At 34.5% G+C, this 15,597-nt stretch overlaps 1 protein-coding gene across 3 annotated transcripts in view; it reads right to left on the minus strand.

The window, feature by feature from the left end:
• Positions 1 to 15,597, minus strand: part of DENND1B (DENN domain containing 1B) — a 255,847-nt gene that overhangs the window by 174,972 nt on the left and 65,278 nt on the right. For all 3 annotated transcript variants that reach the window (XM_047840394.1, XM_047840395.1, XM_047840393.1), the window contains exon 3: positions 10,450 to 10,493. In XM_047840394.1, the coding sequence (XP_047696350.1) occupies positions 10,450 to 10,493 (44 nt within the window). The remainder of the gene's footprint in view (positions 1 to 10,449; positions 10,494 to 15,597) is intronic.

Genomic DNA, 15,597 nt, shown 5'->3' on the forward strand with positions numbered 1-15,597 from the left:
TACTAAGCATAATTTAAGTCTATAATTTTCTCATTTTTGTATGCTATAAAATAGTTATGCTTTGGGCCATGTTAACAAATGTGCTCATTTTCCCCACTTTACAAAGATGTACATGGAATGTGTGTGGTTTCAGAAAGTTGTATTATGGGTATTCATGAGGTCTGGTAGTCTGCTAACATGTTTGTGTATGCCATAAAGTTCTCAGTTATCCACCCCTCAGAGTTTTTCTTTTTCTGTGAAATAGAAATTACTTAGGTTAAAAGTTATCATTAATGAGTATTTAAAACTACACGAGAGGAGTGCCTGGGTGGCTCAGTCAGTTGAGTGTCCCATTTCAGCTCATGTCAGGACCTCACTGTTCATGGGTTCGAGCCCCAAGTCAGGTTCTATGCTGACAGCTCAGAGCCTGGAGTCTGCTTTGGATTCTGTGTCTCCCTCTCTCTCTCTGCCCCTCCCCCACTCATGTTCTGTCTGTCTCTCTCTCTCTCAAAAATAAACATTAACAACAAAAAAAGAGACTACACTAGGAACAACAGTGTCCGATAAATACAACTGTGTATATGCTTTTGTTTTCAAAAATAGTTTTGTCCTGAAACAGCACTTCTTGGGCTTTTTTACCTCCTATATTCTTGGAACTTATTAAGGATGGTAAAGAGCTACTCTATATAATATTTATTATATATTATTACATAATAATATATTACTGAATATTGAATACTGAAACCACATTAGAAACTAAAGCGGATAAATTTTTAACAGATATAGGAATTGATTTGAGGACAGCAATCTGAGATGCGCTACATGTTAAAACAACATAAAAATAATGGTCATGATGATGATGAAATTAGTTTGGCCTTGCAGATCTCTGAGATATGTCTTAAAGTGTCAGTTGTTCTGAAACATGAGAGGCCACAATTACATAAAACTCAAAATGTGACTTTTGTCTGTCTTGTTTGATAACACCTGACTCTGAAAAGAAGTTATGATAATTATTAAAATCCACTCAACCTTGATGGGTTTGCTTCCTTGGATTACTAATGTCTTTGCCTACAATGTAAAAGGTTATTCTCACCTCTTTGTGCCTCCAAGATAGCCAAAATTCTGTGTTGTAACAGAATACTTTCTGCACTTGATACTGAGTTTACTATGTCTTTTATTAGTTAAGGGGAGAAAAAGTTCAAAAGTTCATTTATTAAATAGCTATTCAATAGTATTCCTGACCATATTTATTTTAGATATTTTACTGTCACTTTGATTTAACAAATAACCAAGTATAGCTTCTTGGATCCCATCTTATTCAAACATTCAATCTTCTAACAGCTTTTTAAATTTTGCCTTCCCAAACTCAGGCTCTGAATATGAAAAAAATTTAAAAATTTCCAGGATATGTTTTTATAACTAAAACTATCTGGAGACTTCCTAGAGGTTCTTTGAAAACCACAGAGATCTTTTCTTTTATATTATAAAATGAGATGCTAGAAATAATTTGGTTACAATAAGGGTTGCACAAAAAAACACTGGAAAATCAGAAGAGATGCTTAGCCTGCACTATGTTGAACTTGCATATGTAAATTTTATGAATATGAATATCTGAGAAATCATATGCTTTATGGGAAGTCCCTAAAGAAACACCAATGTCCTTGCTATCCATAATGTGTTTTCCTCTCCAGAAAAACAACAATCAAATCTCTTATGAAATATCTCTGTTAGGCTTTCCTATACTTATTAGAGTTCTGGCAATACTTTGCTCAATTATATTAGACAATAATATAATATTGCCAGTTATAATATCAGTTATTATTTTAAACACTTACTTGGCCATAACTTTTACTTCTTTATTCTATATACTGGCATCTTCTAGGCCAGTAGTCCTCAACTAGGTATGCACATCAGACTTACCCATGAAGTTTTACAAAAATACATTTTTCTAGGCCCTACTTCAGACATCCTAAATCTCTTTACTTGATATTCTTGGTACATTCTTGCTATATTATGTCTCAGGATTATTGTATGCTGTATCTCAAGTTTTTTTCTCTACACAAATTTTGGTCAGCTACCTTTATACATCAGATATAACTTTAACTCCTTTGAAAACAGGCTGATTTCTTCTTTCATTTTCTCTAAAACCTTTTTGATTGGCTTTATTATCTTCAATTTTCATATAATAGAAACAACCAAATTTTCTTTTCCATATTTTATTTTTATTATGAAATCTCACCAGACCTTTCACATTTGTTTTTGGTTTTTTTTTTAATCAAAGTATAGTTGACATACAATGTTATATTAGTTTCAGGTATACAACACAGTGAATTAACAGTTCGCTATATTACGCACTGCTCACCATGATCAGTGCAATTAGCAGGTGTCACCATACAGCGTTATGACAATATCATGAACTATATTCCCTATGCTGTACTTTTTATCTTGTCTATCTTATGCCCATCACCCCCAACCTTTTACATTAAAAAATTATCAGTAATACATTATGATTAACCCGCTATCATTTACAGATAGTTTAGTTTTATTTCTGATGCTTGCCTTAAGGCTCTGCTGTAAGCTACAGGCCAGAGTTTGTGTTTTTAACAAATAGGTCAGTCTCAGAGCCTTGGAAAAAGGTTGTATCAGGCATTTCAAACTACTGACACTTCAAAGAATAGTCTCTGATATACAGGTCTTTGAGCTGACATCATTAGGTAACTTTCAGGCTATTCCAGTGGACTGGAGCAGGACTTCCAAGACTTGCTTTAGTCAAGAAGCAGAAACTTCCATGAGACTGTTTAGCCAAAATCCAGCAAAACAATAATTAATTGAATTGTACTGAATAATAACGAGGGCAATTTTATTGTTTAAACTATTACGAATGCTGTTTAATGATCTATTTTCTGGACACTTAAGGAAGACCTTCCTCCTCTTCCTACAGTCTATAGCCTACAAAAATTTAGTAAACTCTGCTACTACAAACTGAAATATGTTTAAGTTACATCTTATTCTCACTGATTCTCTCCCTCCCCAAGTTCAGAATTTCTTACTAAGTTCCTTCATTTTTCCAAAGCAATGTTGTTTTCTTTCATAAATTCAATAAATCTTTCTTTCTACCAGTATATTACTGGAACATTGATTGCACTACCAAGACCTTAAAAGTGTCATTTTTGAGAAAGATGCTTGTTTAATCAGCCATGCAAAGGCACTCTGAAGGAACAAAGATTACCTGTACTTAAGGAGCCTACCAAGTCCTCCCAGAAAAAGTGTCCTAATGCCTGGCTACCGGATCCAAATTGACAGGTGTTAAAGAAAGTCCCTTCCTCACACGCCAGGAACCTTAACAAATTTTGCGAATCTTGAGAAGAGAAGAATTTACCAAATTTTTAGGGAGTACATGTAAAATCTGGGAAAGATATTTGCTTGGACTTAGTTTCCCTAGCTTTGGGATAGCAAGTAACAGGGGCTTTTAAAAGCCTGATCTGAAATCTTGTATGAAAACTTTAGGAAAAAGGTTAACTTTGTAGACTCAGCAATTGTTCTACCCTGCACAGTTTGAAGTATGCAAGTTCACGGAGGCCTGTAGCCTAAATTAACACTCTTGCTGCACTCATGCAAATAATCAGGCCAAACCTTTAGGGACATGATTTATTTTGTTATGTAGAATAATCTTTCTTTGAAATTATTATGCTTGCAAGAGGAAGAGTAAGACTATAGGAAAAATATGTGAAAAATTGAAATGGACCAAAAGATTACTGGTTGCTTTCAATGGGAAACAAGCCATTGCCTGACACACTCTTCTAGGGGCTCTGGGCCTTTCATTGTCTTGAAGCTATTTTACAACTCTAAATTGTAAATAAATGATAGCAATACAAATAATATTTATCCACAGACATGTCTCACAGAAGGACAACTGATTTCCCTCCTCCCTCACCTTTCCCCATGTGGATAAAGCCACTTTTATGTCTATTTGTACATTTATTACAGCATTCCTAATTTGTCTATATCCTACTGAATAATATACAGCATTTTGTTCATACCTTCAATCAATTAATGAGTTTTAAAAAAACTTCAAAATAAAATGTTAAATCTTTAATAGTAGTCGCAAATACATTTAGTCTAATGGGTAAGTAGAAAGTAAGGAAGATGACAGATATAAGTGCTATAATACGGAAAGCATAAAATGCCAAGGGAAGTCCCAGGAGGTACATTCAATCCAGACCTGTGACATAAAGAAAAGCCTTCTTGAAGGAAATGACCTCTAAGCCAAGACCAGAAAGATGGGCAAAAGAGAGTACAAGTAGGAGATTAGCATTTCAGACAGACTCACATGTTCAAAGAATACAAATAAATGGTACAGAAGGGAAACTAATGTCCAATATAAAATACAGACCACTTTTTAAATAGATAATGGAAAGGGAGACAGAAATATAGGAGGCTAAAGATGTAAACAAAGGACTCGAAACAAGAAAACTTGATGGTGTTAAGTTGAACCTTATCTTGAAGATGTCAAAGGGGAGTCGGCTCTGGCATCAGTGTCTGGCTTGAAATAATGGCTCTACTACTTAAGAGTTGTGTGGCTTTCACTGGGTAAATTAAGTATTTTGTAGTTCCATATCTTCATCTGTAAAATGGGAATTATAGTAGTCCCTTCACTTCACAGGGGCATTATTCGGATTAAATGAGCAAATACAGGCAAAGTACCTAGAAACTGCCTAGCACATTGTAAGGAACCAAAGACAGTTAGCGATAGGAGTAGAGTATTTGTTTTTTAGAAAGATCATTCCACTGTCTTTTAGATCATTCTAGCTTCACTGTGGAGAATAAATTAAATAGGGACAAAAACAGAAAGAAGAGTTGGGAATATGGGAATTAAGGACAGGACCCTAGAAATAAAGAGAAGTAGAGAGATTGAGGAGACATAAACGAGCCACAAACAACAGGATTTGATGACAGATTGGCAACAGAAATTGGGTGAGGGAAAGAGAAGTAAAAAATTAATACATAAAGTCTTTGGCCTGGGAAAGAAGCTTAAGTGAGAGCATTCACTGAAATAAGACCTACAAAAACAAGTACTCCAGGTAACTCACGTTACTCAGGTAACACAGCAGGCACAGTAATACAAAACTGAGTCGAGAACACAAAAAGAGGAATGCCACAAAATATCACAGAAGATAAAACACTTCAGTTGCATTATGGAAAAGGTACATCAGAGAAACAGGAAAAGGTCATCTGAGGCATGTGAAATGGCCCAGGAGCATAATGACCTGCAGTTTGTGTGAAAATAGGAAAAGTACTGCAAGACTGAAGGTAAATAAGAAGTATGACCCTAGGGTCAACTCTTCCTAATCTTCTTTCCTATCTAAAGACTGAGCAAAAGGTCTTAATGATTTCTGATGCCTTGGCCATTATTAAAAGATCATGGCTCCGTGGTCCTATGACTTCTGCTGATAGCCACCCTGAAAAAAAGAAAGGAAATCTTAAACAGAGTTTAAGATTTTCATAAAAATAACTAAAGGGTAACAAACTTCTGCCAGTTAAACAGCAAATACCCACTGTGGTCATCAACTAATGGCACAGAAATTTCAGAAAGTCAGAAATCACACATCAGAGAAGAATTTTTAAATATTAGTATCTTTTATGCTATTAAATTATAAATCTTCCTGAAGGTCTATAAAGCAGTGAAATTCTCAAACTTGTTATTCACCTATAAAAATCACAGTCTACAGGAGCGCCTGGGTGGCTCAGTCAGTTAAGCATTCCACTTCAGCTCAGGTCATGATCTCACAGCTCGGGAGTTCAAGCCCCACTTAGGACTCTGTGCCGACAGCTCAGAGACTGGAGCCTGCTTTGGATTCTGTGTCTCCCTCTCTGTCTCTCTCTCTCTGCCCCTCCCCGGCTCGCGCTCTGTCTCTGTCTCTTAAAAATAAATAAATGTTAAAAAAAAATTTTAAATGACAGTCTACATAAAGCAGTTTTATCTATGCCTCATCGTAAATTAATAAACACTTGTGGCTTTGCAGTATTTTAACAAAACTATTAGTTCACACTTACGGAGTGTTTTCTACATGCCAGGCATGATGCTGAGTCCTTTACAGACTTCAGATCATTTCATTCTTATCATAATTCTGTCAGATCAGTAAAATTAGTCCCATTTTGCAAATGAGCAATTAAGAGAGATTAAGTCCCTGCCCAAAGCAACACTTCTCACAATCTATAAATATAGAGCCACTATTTAAACACAAACCTGTTTGATTTCAGCATTTATTAAGATTTTATTTCTGACTCTCCCCTAAAAGTGTATTTTTCTCACAAAGACTGACTCCTCTCCTACAAGAAACATAGACTAACAATGGTCCAAAGAGGGCATGGTATGAGCTATAGAAATGTGCACCCTGAAAATGACAAGCAGAGAGTAGGGGGGATTAAGTATTCTGCAAAACAGCCTCAAGCCATTAAGCATAGAAGTGAACAACAGAGAACTAAGGGCAAAGGAGAGAGTATCTTGATAGCAGCAAAAATAAACAAAATTACTCCTTTTATACAGAAGCCTGAACCTCTCCCAGATGTATGTAGAGATACTGCAAGTACCAGTGGCATGGATGGGCGTCTTCTGCATTAATCTTCTCAGCCAGAGCCCTCAATGTATTTGCAAAACACAAATTGGACATCAGTTCAATCTGTTTAGCAATCCTCAAACTGGTCACAGCTTCGTACTTCCCCTGGCTGTAAACACTTCTCCATTCTTCTCCAATCCCCAAAGTCCCCTTCCATCACTCAGACTAGAGGTAATTCAACATTTCCTGGAGTGTCAAAAGTCAAGTTTCGTCCTCTCATCACTGTTCCTCTCTACCCCATGCCCCCCAGAACACCCCTGCATGAAGCCTCACTCTCCCCCCTTACACTCATCTTCATGTTCACTCCTAATGTAACCAACTCTTTCAGATCCCTCAGATGCCCTCAGCTGAAATACTACAATCGCTAAACTAATTTCCCTGTTTCTGGTTTCTCCCACAACCAATCCATTCAGAAACCTCTTCCAGACTAATCTTCCTAACCTACTTATTTTGTTATGTTACACTCTCCTCAAGTTCCTTTCAAGGACCAACTCTTTAACAAGGCCATTAATGTTACCAAAACCCAGCCCCATTCACATTTACAGTTTCATCTCCTACTTCCCTCTACAAAATTCTGCACTGTACCTCCCACCACAAAAAAATCAAAACTCCTGAAATGTAATTTTGAGGTCCCACTGGCTCCTCCACCAACTAAAGAAGGAAAATACACTCGAGGAGCAGGTAATAAACCAATACCTATGACGAACCAACAAGTCTATGTAGAAGAGCCAAAGGATAATGAATTATTTCTTTAGATTCAATAACACCCTGATTTCAAATTATAATGATACTGAGGGGGGGAAACTGTTATGATAAATTATTTTTTAAGTTTATTTTGAGAGAGAGAGAGAGAGAGAGAGAGCACGCGTGCACAAGTCGGGTAGGAGCAGAGAGAAGCAGGATCAGAATCCCAAGCAGGCTCCGCACCATCAGTGCAGAGCCAGATGTGGGGTTTTAACTCGTGAACCGTGAGATCATGACCTGAGCCGAGATTAAGAGTCGGAGGCTTAACCAACTGCGCCGCAAGTATTTTCAAAAGAGTTAAAATAAAATAGGTGGGTAGGATTTGGGTCAGCATTCCAAACAGAAAGAATATAGATTAATTGCTAACAGCACATAATTTTGAATCAGACAAACTTGCCTTCAAATCTTAGCTCTGCCTCTGATAAACAGTGTGATCTCAAGCAAGTTTCTTAAGCCTCAATTTGGAGGATGATTACTATCTCCTAGCAGTACTAGGTGAATTTGAAGATAAAATGAATTATGTACCTAAGGCACACTGTATACTGCCCAATACATATTAAGAGCTAAATAAAGAGCTTTTTAATTATTATTATTACTGAAGCATATCTCAGATCCAGTGAAAAGGCTATTTAGCAAGAAGCAGACAGTATATGACAATAGTAAGCAGTAAGAATGAGAAATATACACAGAGTACCTCAACCATCTGTAGTATTCAGAATATTCACCAAAAAGCATATAACAAACCCACTCTTCAAGGTCTTTGGCTAGATTCCTACATAAAGTTTGGTTCCTTTGGATATAAAGTGGTTAAACAAAATGGTATCTAAAGCTTCTTTCAGATCTAACCTTCAAAAAAGTGTGTAACTGCTGTGAATTGGAATTCTGGATGGTTCATCACCATTACCTGGTTAACTGCTTTTGAAGTGTGCAAGGGCTTACTAATGTTCCACTAACCTCACAAACTTGGGGAACAAAGCAACATTTAAACCCCAAGTACAAAATTCCTAACCACCAGCCAGTCACAAAGAGGGACAGCAACAGTTGCTCTCACTGAACAACTTACTGCACCTGAACTCGACAAATACATGACTGCCTTCATGTGAACCCAAGGTGAGGAGTCTTCAGGTCTCCTAGGAATTCTCAGGGGCAGTTTAAGAGGGAGAAAATAAAAAACAAAACAAGATGTGACCTGAACAGGAGGTCTGTTCTTGGGTCAGTGGACAAGAAAGAATCAAGAAGACCAAAAGAACAGTATTTCAAAATGCTAAACTGAGTCAGGAAGGCTCTAATCTAACTATACATTACTTGGGAACAAACCCAATTATATGTCATATGTCCAGATCATGTCTTCACTATTGGGACTTCTGCATACTTAAGATATTTATAAATCTATTCTTTCTCTAAAGAGCTAAATCAAATTAAGAGAGCATACCCCTCTTTTTATGTGGAAAATAGTCAAGAGCTGCATTATTGAATTAATATTAACATGCCCATTTACTGATTTTTTTCAGTGTAATTTCCTAGTCTTACCCAAAGATTTTCACATGCAGACAGCTATCCTTCCACATATCAAAATCACCTTTCTATATACTTATTTCTGAATAAACTTCTCGAAACAAATATTTTTCTGTATACTTATTTCTGGATGAATTGCTTTAAACAATATTTTTATCAGCTTTCATTTTTATAAATTAAGAGAACTGTAAGAATCATATCTGTGAACTTATGAGTAAGCTCATACTAATATCATTTTATAATTTTAAGTGATGAGATCGTTTTATCCCACTGTTCTGCAGACAAAAAAAATAAATAAATGAGTCTGCTGAGCAGAGTTCCAGAAAAGTGCCGATTTCTATAAAAGTTAAAATTGGGGGGGGCGCCTGGGTGGCTCAGTCGGTTAAGCGTCCGACTTCAGCTCAGGTCATGATCTCGCGGTCTGTGAGTTCGAGCCCCACGTCGGGCTCTGTGCTGACAGCTCAGAGCCTGGAGCCTGTTTCGGATTCAGTGTCTCCCTCTCTCTCTGACCCTCCCCTGTTCATGCTCTGTCTCTCTCTGTCTCAAAAATAAATAAACGTTAAAAAATAAAAATAAAAATAAATTGGTATTTAACCATGCATTATATAATTCATTTCAAAATGATAAATCTATAATATAAATTTTAAAAAATTTCTATTTACATAGATCATGTCAAAATAATGCATAATTTTGGTCAGACTAAATACTTAAGGAACTATAAAAGACTGTAATTTAAAATAAAAATGGAATAGGGGCACCTGAGTGGCTCAGTTGGTTAAGTGTCCGACTTCAGCTCAAGTCATGATCTCACAGTTTGTGAGTTCCAGCCCCATGTCAGGCTCTGTGTGGACAGCTCAGAGCCTGGAGCCTGCTTCAGATTCTGTGTTTTCTTCTCTCTCTGTCCCTCCCCCCACTCATGCGCGCTCTCTCTCTCTCTCTCTCTCTCTCTCTCTCTCTCTCTCTCAAAAATAAACATTAAAAAAATTTTTTAAAGTACAAATGAATTAAATTCATTCTGAATTCTCTCATTTTCTTTTAAGAGTCATTTTCATTAAGAAAGATAAGAATTATGTAAAAGTAAAAAATAAGAATTTAACTTATATACGTAAATGATTCAGACATTACTGTAACAAGCAGAGAACTAAATCACGGATTTACACCCGTTACTACTTACTTCAAGTAGACAGAAATAATAGAAGGGTATTCAACAAAGTATGGTATTGTCAGGTTTTTTTAACGTAAAAAAATTTTAAATGTTTCCAAATATATTCCATAGAGAAATCAAAAGAGTGTAAAAATATGTTGAAATTATAAACATTCAGTTCCTATTAGTTTTAATACAAGGGCTTCTTCATCACCCATCTACTTGGTAACTTTAAAAGATTTTCCAAACCAATTTGACAATAAATTTCATAAAAAAAAAAAAAAAGAAGATTTTCCATATACATTCTGAACACATGGCTTCTTTTTCTTACAGTTGGTCAAGAGAAAATACTTATAGTAATTCATATGCTAGAGTAGTTGTTGCATTAACAGTAGTAATAATCATAGTACTCCAATTTTAAACGGTTTTAAACAATTATGTGGTTCCAACCTGGTCGCCAAAGTCCTCTGGGAATTTCCACAATACCACCGGATCTGTAAATAATTGACACACATCATTAAACAGAGGCCAGAGAACACATTTATATAATTATATATATAAGATATATAATTATATATATAAGAATTATATAATTCTTATAAAACTATCTTAAAATTGTCAAAGCTACTTTTAAAATGATTTTTAAATTTTTCTTTACATATTACAGTTGATGAGGTTAAAAATAAAGTATTTTGATCTTTAAATGACCATTAGGAACAGGAACAAATAAAATTGGTAACTTAGATTATTAAAAACCATTTCCATAACTCACTTTTTTATTTATATACTTTAAAGATTCTGAAATATGAATTTTCAGATTTAACTACACTGAACACATTACCTTTAATTTGAAAAGAAAAATATAAATGTGTTAAATATATAATCAAATATATTATAGTTCTTAGAAATTAGACCAAGATATATCACCTTAAATTTCCATTTAAAATCCTAAATATTTAAGAACACCTATTAATGCATGCTTTATATCAAAATTCACTTTTAAGATTCCATATTTGCAACTCTATAAAGCCTTTTTTAAAATAATAGATATAAATTGGTAGGTATCAAGCTTACTTAAAATATAATTGATATCTGCAGGGCTTTTAGAGAAGTTTTTCCAATATATTTTATATACCTATTCATATATAAAAACCAATGTTATTTGATAAATATTCCCACTGGCTTTTCATTTTCATTGTTTCTCTCAATATTTCTTTTCTACTTAGTATATTAAAAATAAGCCCTTTTAATTAGCACTAATAAACATTTTGGTCATGTGCTTTTTAATTCTGTCAAAAAAAAAACCAAACTTCTGAATACCTATAGATGTGCTTTCCAAGGACAGTGTACAATGGATAATATTACTTCTGAAAAAGCCTTTGAAAGCTCAAGATAATGTAAATAACAGGTACCACCAACAGGATTTGAACTTCACTCCAAGCAAAAAGACTCAGTAGACCAAAGATATCACTTTATGCTCTCAGAGTAAAAAATTACAGTTCTATTCCATATTTTCCACTATTTCATGTTGCTTTTATAAAAATATAGTCCAAATTTCTATATTATATAGAATTTCTATATATTATATTTCTATATATTATAGAATATATAATTTCAAGATTTTAACTCTAAAACTCAATAATTACCTAGCAATATTTTTAGCATGAGCTACCTCTTCTTGCTGTATTACTTACTAAGTTCAAAAGAATTTTTTTCAATTGTTTTAAATTAAAAAGAAAGCATACTTTCTATAATTAACCTTTTACTTACTAAAGAATAAAAGGTTTCTACATAAGTCAATATAAATAAGAAATCATTTAAAATCATCAAGATTTAATCATCTTATATAAAAATAATGCATTATAAATTCACAAAGGTAATATTAAATGATCATGCCTTCATGTAAAACAAAGTGTATACATTTCTAAAATGAACGTGACATGCATTATAGGACACCTACAAATACTCAAGACATGGAAGATTATGTTGGAAAATACTTATGTGTGAGTGTTACATTGGAAAATATATACATGTGAGTTAGTTTTACCAAAATGGTAGTTACTAGGATTTGAATCTCATAAAATGAAAGTTATATGATGGAATCTTCATGAAATATAAAGTTATTACTTTGATAAATGTAATACACTAATGGCCATATAAGCAAATCAATTATACAGAAATGTAAAATAGTTCTTTCTTATAATTAACAGAGTTAAGGAGTTTCAATGTGAGTATTTACAATATCCCTTTGAACAATCTCAATTTTATAGCTGTCATTTATGAAAATGTGTTTGATAAATTTTTTACATTTATGTCTTAAAACTAGAACATTTATCTTGTACAGATAATGGTTTGCCCCTATTCACAGCATTTACCCAAGTATATTTTACTAACTCCCTTTTTCTCATCCCCCATTATACTGCTTTCTTTCTGTATCATCTGTTCTTTCACAGAGAGAATGAACAAGTGAATTCATGAAAACAGCATCTACTTGTTTATTCATTTGAAAATATCCTCTTTTCATTAAATGAAATTTACACATCAGCACTCAAAAATTTATTGTAACATAAATCCATATTTTGAAATGGATTAACTTAGATACTGCCTGTGTCGTTAGATTTATGCCATATCTGACACATCTCTGTGACAACTTTTCACGAGTACTGCAAAGGAAGAAAAAAAATGGCTCTGATAAAAACTATTATAACCTATCTTAAATTTATGCACAAAGACTGAAATTTTTTATTCCCTGAGGATTACTTTCCAGATACCAGATCCGATCTGGCAATGTTAGGTCAATTTTATGCTTATTTTATGGGTGAAAGGATGAGAACTGCTGGCAGAAATCACCACTGCTGGCGAAAACCGATATACACTGTGCTGTTCTCCTTACCCACGTCTGCCAGCAATTCAAGGGAGACTCTGTACCTTAACGTGAAAACAACCTTTGCTACCTACAATCTAGAAAACAAATAAATATGAAAGGAAGAATACTTGATTTGTACATAAATGTAGTTAATCTTTTAATTTATTTATTTATTTATTTATTTTTGAGAGAGAGAGAGAGAGAGAGAGAGAGAGAGAGAGTGTGTGTGTGTGTGTGTGTGTGTGTGTGTGTGTGTGAGAGAGCAGGGGAAGGGCAAAGAGAAAGGGAGGAAAGAGAACACCAAGCAGACTCTGCTCATGCCCAAAGCCGGACATGGGGATTGAACTCACGGACCATGAGATCATGACCTGAACCAGAATCAAGAGTCAGACACTTAACCAACTGAACTACCCATGTGCCCCAACATTTTATTTTAATAAGAGATTTTACACTGTAGTAAGGAAAATATAACATTTGTATGAAATCTGTAAATTTGGAATAAGAGTATTTAAAATATTATTTGTGCAAAACCATCACAAATATTCCAAATTCATGACTAAGGCTTTTTTTAAATGTAGGGTAAGGGGCACCTGGGTGGCTCAGTCAGTTAAGCATCTGACTTTGACTCAAGTCATGATCTTACAGTTTGTAGGTTCGAGCCCTGTGTTGGACTCTGTACCAACAGCTCAGAGCTTGGAGCCTGCTTCGGATTCTGTCTTCCTCTCTCTCTCTCTCTGCCCCTCCCCTGCTTACATTCTGTCTCTCTTCAAAACTAAATAAACACTAAATAACAATTTTGTTTTTTTAATGTAAGGTGAGATAAATTCAGCAAATTTTTTTTTCCTTTTTAATCAGGTCTTTTACATTTTCTGGTCCCGAACTGAAAACAATAACTAAAATAATTTAAAATACCAGGGTAATAAAACTATGAAATTAAAACATGCAAAGAAAACTTTTTAATTTGCATAAATGAATAGCATTTACATACTTTTGTGGCATTCAGAGATGAGTATCTTTAAAAATATGTATTTATAAAATCACAGTTCAGAGACCAAATACTTTTGAAAGGTAGAATATATAATATTAGTGAGTAACTTGATGGAGTATAGCTTTCAGTGTTTGACTAACCTACCTTGCAGAATCAGAATTTTATAAATGAGGAAACTGAGGCCAAAACAAGGAGTCATAGTTATAAGGCTAGTCAATGTGAGAGACTAGAACCTTCTTAGTTGAGATGTAAAGAGCAGTGATTTTAAGTAATTTCTAGAATCAATACATTTCTCTGTCCCGTTTAAGTTCAATTTATTCCATTCAAAAATCTATGCAGTGCTAAAGAAAGAGGAAAAGTCCCTGCCCTCCAAAGTCCTATAGCACACCTGGAACTCTCCAGTTTTTGTGCAAACTATTGTTTTAAACAAGGTATCCTGTAGAAACATTTGGACTGAACTTGAAAATTCACTGGCTTAATAATTGAAAAAAAAATCCTTAATGAAGAAATGGTGATGTCTCTTGAATGTAAATGAGCAAGACTCATTAAAGAAAATATGTAATTTTATTCTTCCACTGATAAAGATATAATGGTGAACTAAACAAAATCAGGTCTCTACAACTTATAGAAAATAAAGCATCTAATATATATAATGCAATAAAATTTAATGAGTATTATACTAAAAGGACAGGATACTACAGGACAACATATGGAAATCTAATCTAATTTAGAGTCACTAAGCTACTTAGGAAGGAAAGTACATGTAAATCAATGTCAAGCAAGTAAAGGATGATTTGGGTTCCAAAGTGGGCAGGGGACAACATTTCAGACTGGAGAAACAATATGCAGGAAGTCTTGGAAGTTAAGAGAAAGAACAATGCACTCTAGAAACTGGAACAAAAAACAAGTTAACTATCTAGAATGCAGAGTGGAAGGAAGAGAATGTCAAGGGATGAAGCTGGAGAGGTTAGGGCCAGACTACAGAGTTTACAATGTATGCTGGGTATCATGGAAAGCCATTAAAGCAGATGATGACATAAACCAAAATCAGAAGTAGCAACTAGACATAAATAAAGAATACAGCAAGAGTGTGTGCTGTTATGAAAATCAAGGGAAGAAGTTATATCTAAAAAATTCTCAAACAAATGTGGCAAAACAGTAAGCAAGGTGACAACTAAAAAATGGTAACTATATGTAAAGCATAAAGCCATAATAAAATGAGATTCAATGGAAGGATAGGAAGGAGAAGGCAGATTCAGGAAGATTATGCAGTGAGTATGAATAAGGAAGACAGTGTATGGAGACAAGTTATTTAACAAAGACTGTACAAGGAAGATGAAAGTAACAGTAGGAGGAGAGCGAGATGAAGCTAGATAGATTTGTCTCGTTGTTTTCTTTTAGAATGGTGCAGACTTGAACATGTTTAAATGATAATAGGAATTAATGAGCCAGCAGAGAGCCAAAAAGAAAAGAGATGATATCTCTGAGAAGGCAGGAAGAACGGGATCCTGATCATGATAGTGAGATGAGTCTTGGAGGGAAGCTGGAAATGTTTTCCATTATTGTAAGAAAAGAGAAGATATGAACACGAGATTTTAGAATCTGTGGTGCAAAAGCAAAAGTTTTGTGTAAAAATTGCCAATTATTTTCTGTAAAGTAGGAGCAAAGCTCTCTGCTTAAGAGAGAAGTTGTTGGCGGTTTAAGGAGGAAGTGTGAAATAACTGTTTCAGGCATAGTTGAGCAC

This window comes from Prionailurus viverrinus, chromosome F1, assembly GCF_022837055.1.
Source record: "Prionailurus viverrinus isolate Anna chromosome F1, UM_Priviv_1.0, whole genome shotgun sequence".
NCBI lineage: Eukaryota > Metazoa > Chordata > Mammalia > Carnivora > Felidae > Prionailurus > Prionailurus viverrinus.